The 8,568-nt window shown below is 44.2% G+C and overlaps 1 protein-coding gene across 2 annotated transcripts in view; it reads right to left on the minus strand.

Moving 5' to 3' along the window:
• NUP153 (nucleoporin 153) overlaps positions 1–7,259 on the minus strand; it is an 80,410-nt gene extending 73,151 nt beyond the window's left edge. Inside the window, exon 1 of one of the 2 annotated variants that reach the window (XM_043975004.1) lies at positions 7,058–7,259. In XM_043975004.1, the coding sequence (XP_043830939.1) occupies positions 7,058–7,171 (114 nt within the window). In that variant the 5' untranslated portion in view covers positions 7,172–7,259. The remainder of the gene's footprint in view (positions 1–7,057) is intronic. The other variant, XM_043975005.1, reaches the window with a different exon arrangement.
• Between the last annotated feature and the right edge of the window lie 1,309 nt (positions 7,260–8,568).

Genomic DNA, 8,568 nt, shown 5'->3' on the forward strand with positions numbered 1-8,568 from the left:
CCCACCCAGGGCAATGGGGGTTAAGTGACTTGCCCAAGGTCACACAGCTAGTAAGTGTCAAGTGTCTGAGCACAGATTTGAACTCAGGTCCTCCTGAATCCAGGGCTGGTGTTTTATCCACTGCACTAGCTAGCTGCCCCTAAGATAATATCTCACTGAGAAGAATGTTGGGTTGTCTGTATTGCTTAGTAAGAACTGAAAAGTTTTGGTTTTCCCAATCCTCACACATTGCCTTCATAAAACAACTTAACTTTTCACTTTGGAGATTAAAAAAATAATGTTTACCTACTAGGAATATTATTTATATAGGATATACTAATTTTTTATATACGAGGCATCATAAGAATAATAGCAATCTACGACCACCCCCTTTGGAATTCTGCCATCTTTAACTGCTTGACTTTTTTTAGTGAGATATGTGGGATCCTAGAACCACAAATGATAAGAAAGTCTTCCAGAACACGATGTCCCAATAGCAGTAGTATGAGACCTTTGAAACATGACAGAGGAAGGACAATAACTCAAATTTCACCCTTCTACCACCACGTAATTGGGTCCCCCTCCCTGTTCCTTAGGGTCTCCAATTTTAGCTGTACAATACTAGTTTTGCTATACTATACTATTTTGTTATTAAATTGGTCTTTAAGTAGCAACAGATTAAGAGATAGCTTTTAGAAAACCTATGGATAGTTCCATGGGCAACTAGGTGATGTCAAAAAACCTCAAAGAAAATACCCCTCCCCACCCTAAAAGGGATTTATGGGAGAATTTATTTAAGAATAATACAGAATGGGTAGACATGAGAGGTTTAGATATGCCTCAATGGAGCAACAATGTCAATGAGATTACAGATGTACTAGAGTTATTATTAAATAGTTTGGTACCCTGGCATCCAAAAATAACTGTTCTGAGTTTGGACTCTTTGGGACCTGATAGTTTGCACCAAAACGACCTTGGAAAAAATGGACCACACATTTCATAAAAACTTATGAGATTAAAAAAAAAAACCCACCACCACCTTTTACGTGGAAGTGGTCAAATGCTTAAGAGTAGACAAAGTGTCCACTAATTTGTACTCACCTCTGCTCCTAAAATGTGAGTTACTTTGTTCAGCTCATGAATGAACAAAGACAGTGCTTGGGAATGTCAATTTAATCAAAGATAGAATAATCATAGTATTAGGGAGCAGCTAGGTGGCCCAGTGGATAAAGCACTGGCCCTGGATTGAGGAGGACCTGAGTTCAAATCTGGCCTCAGACACTTGACGCTTTACTAGCTGTGTGACCCTGGGCAAGTCACTTAACCCTCACTGCCCCACCCCCCACAAATATAATATTATATAAATGTGGTGAAGAAAATATCAAAATGAAAAAGGTTTATATGTGTAGGACTAGGCAAAAGGTTGGTGTTTTGACATGGTTTAAATTAATAAAATTACAAATAAATGTGTTAAGAATGCCCCACATTCTCTACAGTAGTTGGGCTGTGCCTACTGAACATAAGAATGAAATTCACTGGGCTAAACTAATAGGACAACTGAAAATGAGTAACAATATCCTTTAAATGGACTGAATTCACAGGACATCCCATCACCTCAACTCAGGACATTTACTAAACTTAACCATATCTACCTAGAAACCCCCAAACTCCTAACTAGATTTCATCACTGAGTAAAAATTTCCACAAATCATGCCATGTCATGAAGCATCTTGCTATTCATGATGACTCAGCAGCAGCTGCCACACATTCACAGTTTCCGGCCCCCAAAAGATAGTGCAGGTAGTTTACACATCCACAAAATCCCAGCTAGGACCAAAGAAAGAAGCTACTCAATATCTTCAGGTGTTCTAAATTTAAGGCAAAATGGACATAATCATTCAATACCCATGACCTTTCTTCAATCACTATTCAGCACTTACCACTTAGTACCAAATAATCTAAAAGGGGAAGAACGACTAATTTCTTCACTGTTCATTTTCTGCACTCCATGAGTTTTAAGTTGGGAACTTCCAATTTTTAATACTAAGCAACTATGTTTTCTTCTCTGTAAAGCTGGTTAATAATATCACATTCTTTTTCAGAAAACTTTTATATATATAGTCTCATTTAACCCCCAAGCAGTTAAAAGGCAGGCAAATTAACATTTTACAAATGAGGGCATAACAAAGAAATCACTCAGTTAAGTAACTTGGGTCACTATCACAGGGCTATTAAGTGGTTTCTATAGGATGTGAACTCAGGTCTTGCCCAAGTCTCTTTCCAAGTACTCAGATTACCTCTATCTTTATTCAAAACCTCAGGGGAAAAGGGGGGGGAGGAGAAAGAGGGGGCACGAGACATTTTATATAGCAACTCATTTAATCATATATATATGTGTGTGTATGTATATATACGTGTATGTATATATATATATATATATACATACACACACACACACACACATATATATGTATATATGTATACACACACACGTCTTGTTAGTAATTACTTATATGCCTTTCTTTTGGACAAAACAAATTTTTCAGTCAAAATCTGATTTCAAAATGAGGTAGTTTGGTACAGTAAAAAGAGTACAGATATGGTATTATAGAACCTGGGGTGGAATCCTGGTCTGCCACCTACTACGTATGTGACCTTTAACAAGTCATTAAACTGCTCTAGACCAGTTTCCTCCTCTGTAAAAGGAAGGGCTGGATTAGATGACCCCTAATTGTCCCTGCCATCTCTAAACTCATGATTCTTCAAAAAGGCTACTTTTTTAAATTGATCTGTCCGAAAGCAGCATGGTACATGCATATTTGTTCTAGTACCAAAATACCATGAATTGTAATTTTTATTGAAATGTCCTTAAAATAAGGTATCTGACACAGCAATTCCAATAGTAGGTGTTATCTTAAGGTTAGGTTAATGAAAGGAAGAAAAGATGCTTTCTTTGGATTAAAATATTAACAGCAGCACTATTTATAACAACAAAAGTTGGAAACTTGCCCAACAACTGGGGACTGGCCAAATAAATTGTGGTATAGGGATATATTAGAATATCACTATGACAATTGAAAGACACATGGATTGATATAAAACAAAACTAAACCAAAAAAAAAAATCAACTGACTACAACTACAGAAATAAAAACAACAAAACTCAGGTTTAACGCAGTGTATGTAGACTGGTACTACCTAGTCAGAATAAAAGAACACGGCCTTTTCTTTTAACAAATGTTAAATAACGAAAATGAACAATAGTATTATACAATCACATCTTGTGTTGTTTTTCAGAGTTATAAAAGTGTTTGGTTTTGTCAATTTTAAGACAAAATTTACTAATAAAAAATCTTTGGTTTTGGTGTTGTAGAGCAGAGGTTGTCAAACACGATGTGCATGAAACTCAAAAAGTAATTCCTAGAAACCTGGAAGGACTTGCATGAACTGATGATGAGTGCGATGAGCAGAACCAGAAGAACATTGTACACAGTATCATCAACATTATATGTTAATCTACTGTGATGGACTAGATTCTTCTCACCAATTCAATGGTACAGAAGAGTTCCAGGGGACCCATGATGGAAGGGGATCTCCAAATCCAGAGGGGAAAAAAAAAAAAAAGAACTGTGGAGTAGAGATTCTGATTGAACCATACTATTTCTTTTGCTTTTGGTGGTGTTGTTTTTCTATTTTTGAGGTTTTTCCTCATTACTCTTATTCTCTTATAATATGACTAATGCAGAAATATGTTTAATGTTATGTATATATATAATCTATATCAGATTACCGGCTGTCTAGGGTAGGGGGGAGGGAGAAAAATCTGAAATTGCAAAGCTTGTATAAACAAATGTTGAGAACTATTTTTACATGTAACTGGAAAAAAATAAAATACTTTTATCAGAAAATTTTTTTAAAAAAGGAATTCCTATCTGATTTTAAGTATGTTGATGTGTCAATTAAAAAAAATCTATAAACACATTTGGTTTTCTAAATCAGGATGTAACCTCAGGTTTCCTTATGAATAGGCTAGTGGTCTCCATTTCTATTTGAGATTGATGCCACAGTAGTGTCATTTCTCCCCTAAAAGTCTGATTAAATTAATATTAATACAGATTAATGAGTATTTTATCTATGCAGAAGCTTAATTTTGTCCCCCCAGCAGTCCTTCTGGCCAAAACACAATCTAAACATTCCCTTCCCTAGTCTATAGCAGAGCTTCTTAAACTTTTTTCACTTATGACCTCTTTTTCACCAGATAAATATTTACATCACCCAAGGTATATAGGTATACATACCCTTTTATTGTTGCCAAATTTTTCACGACCTCTGGTCCCAACCCATAGTTTAAGAAGATGGGATCTATAGAACAGGAGACTAAAGCTAAATTTCAGTGATTTGTCTATGCTCATACTGTGAGTCAGAGGCCTCTGAGTGAGGATTAAAATTCAGACTCCCTGACCAAGCACATTGGTTTTCCAAAAGATATTTGGCAATCAAGCATTTTCTGTAAATGCTTGAGGGGAAAAAAACTAGAGGTAAGAGGAATTCCAAGACCTGTGAATATTTAATTAGAAAGAAGCAATAATCTAAAATTCCAGTTGATAATACACCCAAATTTATGGTTTCTTCAAACCTATATTTAGGAACATAATCTGTAGCTTTTAAACCTGTTTAATATTCCAAATCATTTGAGAAGATACTATGTAGTACTAGACTTGGATGGAATTCAGCAAGTCACAACCTATGAACCTCATTTTTCTCTGTAAGATGGGAAAAAATCTACTGTACTACTCTCACTGGGTTGTTATGAGACAAAGTGGATAATGTACATAAATTTCTTTGAAAACTTTCAAGCAATATATAAATACCAATTACTTTTATTATTTGGAATAAGGTGATCCAATAGTTCTCTGATCATTTCAACAGTAGGTACTGATACCTCAAGTCCTTTAAAATTTCATGTGGTTAACTCACTTCTATCTTAAATAGTGGAATACTTACTAAATCAAATTAACTTCCTCTCAGTAAAAAAAAAAAGAAAGAATCTTATCTTGAAACTTTTCATGGATCGACTAGCTGCCATTTCTATAGCTTAGCTACCATAATATTTTCTTTTACAAAGGTTGCCTAATACTGGCAACTGTATACAAAGTAGTTATATTATTTAGCCTCTAAAACATGCCTCTCTCTCTCTCTCTCTCTCTCTCTCTCTCTCTCTCTCTCTCTCTCTCTCTCTCACACACACACACACACACACACACACACACACACACACACACACACACACACACACACGGCAAAGTACCTAAGGTTTGAGAACATCTCCAACAAAAATCTGAATACCGGAAATCAAAACCACATGTCCTGATCACCTCTGGAGAACTGCCAAGTCCAATCTCCAAAGAAAGTAAAGGCAGAGCAATGGCCAACCCATACAGGACACATAAAAAAAGAGGGATTTTCAAAATACACCCACAGCCAGTGTTGACTATAACCCTTCCCCCAGAAGGTAAGCCACGTGGACCAGGGTTCTTGTGAGCTCTAATATGAACTTTTAAAAGAATGGGGACAGAAATACAAAGAAAACAAACATATGAAACAAAACCATCCCTCCAAATATATCCAGTTCTTTCCTCCACTTCCCTCCCCATGCCAGGAGGACAAAAGACATAATAAGCCTGATAAAACTTCTCATTTCACCCCAATATCTTACCCTCCCACACACACTCCTCTTCCCTCATCCCTCCCCCCCAAAAAAGGAAAAAGAAAAGATCTGGAAATACAGTCATTAACTATTCCTTTATTCACTAAGAAAAAACCCAGACCAGGATAGATATCAGGAAATGGTGTGACTTAGCCCTAACACACGTGCATTTCACCAGTAGCCTGATGAGCTCATCCCATCTCGGCTTTAGAGGTCCCCATACATGTCCCGGTTATACAAGTGTGGGGATGTGTGCACAAGTGAGGGAAGATGTGCACAGTGGTAGATGTAGGTGGGTGTGTAAGGGAAGAGGCATGTGTGAAGTGGAAGATGTGTGTGGGGCAGTTATAGTGTCTAGGCAGTCAGTGAAACTAGCCTGTGTAAGGTACAGAGAGAGAGACAGAGTGTTAGTGTGTGAGTGTGTAAGGCAAAGTAAATGTGTTTAAGGAAAGATGGGTATGTAAGGGAAGATAGATGGGTTTGGTCGGGGATATGTGAGTGAAGTCAGGTATGTGTCTATGTATCTTGAGGAAGACAGATAAATGTGTATTGGGGAAGATGGGTGACAGTGCCTGTGTGTGTTGTGCTGGGGGTAGTTTTGTACATACTGGAAGGGTGTTGGGGAAGACAGAAGTGTCCTGGGAAAGAAGGGGTCAGAGTGGGAGTAAGTGTTGTAGAAAACAGAAGTGCACTGGGGAAGAGGGGGGCATAATGGGGTTGTGTTGGGGGAGGACAGAAATGTCCCAAGAGGAGAACTTAGGGTGGAGTACAGGGGGAAGTGTTTTGGGGGGGGGGCCTGTGGTGGGTGAAGTCAGGCACGTGTTAGGGAAGATAAATGTATGGAGAAGTGGGCACAGTGGGAGTATATTGTGTAGTGGTGGGGTGTATTAGGGAATGGGGGCACAATGGGAGTGTGTGTGTGTTGAACAAGACAGAAATGTACTGGAGAAGAGGAGGCTGGGAAAACATAAGTGTCCCGGGGAAGAGGGGAATGGGGGTGCCTATTGTGGAAGACGTAAAGAGGGGAGCACGGGGTGTGTGAGGCACAATGGGCTGTGCGTTGGATGGTCAGCGTGGATGCTACGGTGGTCATGGCATGTGTGGAGACGTGTGGGAGGAGGTGGGCACAACGTGTCGAGAGAGAGTAAGGAAGAATGTTGCGGGGATGGCGTTGGTGGGGACAGTGAGTGGGTCCTGGGTGACGGGGGGGGGGGCGGGGGGAGCCAGCGGTTTGTGTGGTGACGGGGCAAGGCTGGGGGCGCTCAACGTGGATGTCGGGGCCGAGTCGTGGCCCCTCGGCCCGGCCCCGGGCTCGGCTAGGCCGCGGCCGCTCGGCGGCCCAGGCCGGGCCTGCCCCGAACCCCGTCCTTACCTGCTGTTGCTGCTGCTGCTGCCGTCCCCGCGGGTAGGGCTTGGTCGGGCCCTGGTGGCAGCGCCGCGTCCGGATCTTGCCGCCGCCGCCCCCTCCTCCAGCTCCCGAGGCCATGGCGGAGCCTCGGCCGCTTCCCGCTCCGGGGCGGGGAAGGGAAGGAGGGAGGGCGGGGAGGGGCGGGAGAGGCGGCGGCGGCGGCGGCGGCCTCAGCGGCCCCCCCACCCCCCGGCCCCGGCCCAAGAGCCCGCCCGGCCCGCTCACCGGGGCACGGGCACCAGAGGGAGCGCGAGGCCCGGCCGGCGAGGGGGAAGCGAGAGAGAGAGAGAGAGAGAGAGAGAGAGAGAGAGAGAGAGAGAGAGAGAGAGAGAGAGAGAGAGAGAGAGAGAGAGAGAGAGAGAGAACGCGCGGGAGGAGGGAGGGGGGAGGGGGAAGGAGGAAGAGGAGGAAGAGAAGGGGGAAAGGAGAAGGAGGAGGAGGAGAAGGGGCCGCGGCGCCTGCTCCGGGCCCCGCAGCCCGCCCGCCTGCCCGCCCGCCCGCGGGCACCCGCCTCTGTGCGTGTCACGGTCTCTATGGAGATCTCCGGGGGAAAGCCGGCGCGCGCGCGGGCGCCCGACTCTCGCGCAGCTCCCGGCGCCGCTAGGGCCTAACGCGACCGCCGGGCGGTGATCCTTGCGCTGCTCTCGCCGCCTCAGCCACTGCGGCCTGGGCCTTCCGCCCACCCCTCCCCCCCGCGCCTAGCGCCCGCTCCGCTGCCGCCGCCGCCGCCGCCGTCGTAGTCTTTTCAGCCACCGTCGTCGCTGCCGCCGCTGCCGCTTTTGCTCCTATTGCTGCTGCAGCGACCGCCGCCGTCGCGAGCCAAGGTGGCGTCACTCTTCCGCGCCGGCCACGGCGCATCATCGATCCGCGCCCAAACCCGAGGGGCGGGGTGACTGAGGAGAAGGGAAAGAAGGTTGAACTAGCCCGCGCGCGGCGTAGGCCTGACGGGAAATAGAGTTCGGCGGAGGAACGCCGAGTTGGGAAACGGAGAGGGAAGGGGCTGGGCTTATTGGGACAAAATAAGGCGCCACCTTCCTGTGTCTTCTCCATGTGGCTCCGACTCAGCAGAAGCACGCACGTGCTTTTAACTTAGAGCAGGGTCCTCCCTTCCTCCCACCCTCTCAGACTGTCTCTTTGCCCACTGGGGAACAAAGGCGTGGACTTCCCCGACACGTTACCGCCTGGGGCCGCCTCACTTCTGGGCATGTGGCTTAAAGGGCGGTGGAAGGAAGCAGCCCCTGGGTTAGCCGACTGAAGCCTCTGTTACCCCTTAGTCTGGTAACCTTCCCTCTTTTGGCCTCCTTTATAAAATGAGGGGGATGGATGAGATCAGAGGTTGGGGCGGTGGGGGGGGGGATGGTTTTGGGATTGGGGGGGAGTTCTTTTGGTGTTTTGGACTCCTTTGGCTCTCTAGCGGGCCTAGGGATACTTAAGACTAATCTTAAACGCATAATATAAAAAGCATAGGTTTTTAA

Source organism: Dromiciops gliroides, chromosome 1 (assembly GCF_019393635.1).
Source record: "Dromiciops gliroides isolate mDroGli1 chromosome 1, mDroGli1.pri, whole genome shotgun sequence".
NCBI lineage: Eukaryota > Metazoa > Chordata > Mammalia > Microbiotheria > Microbiotheriidae > Dromiciops > Dromiciops gliroides.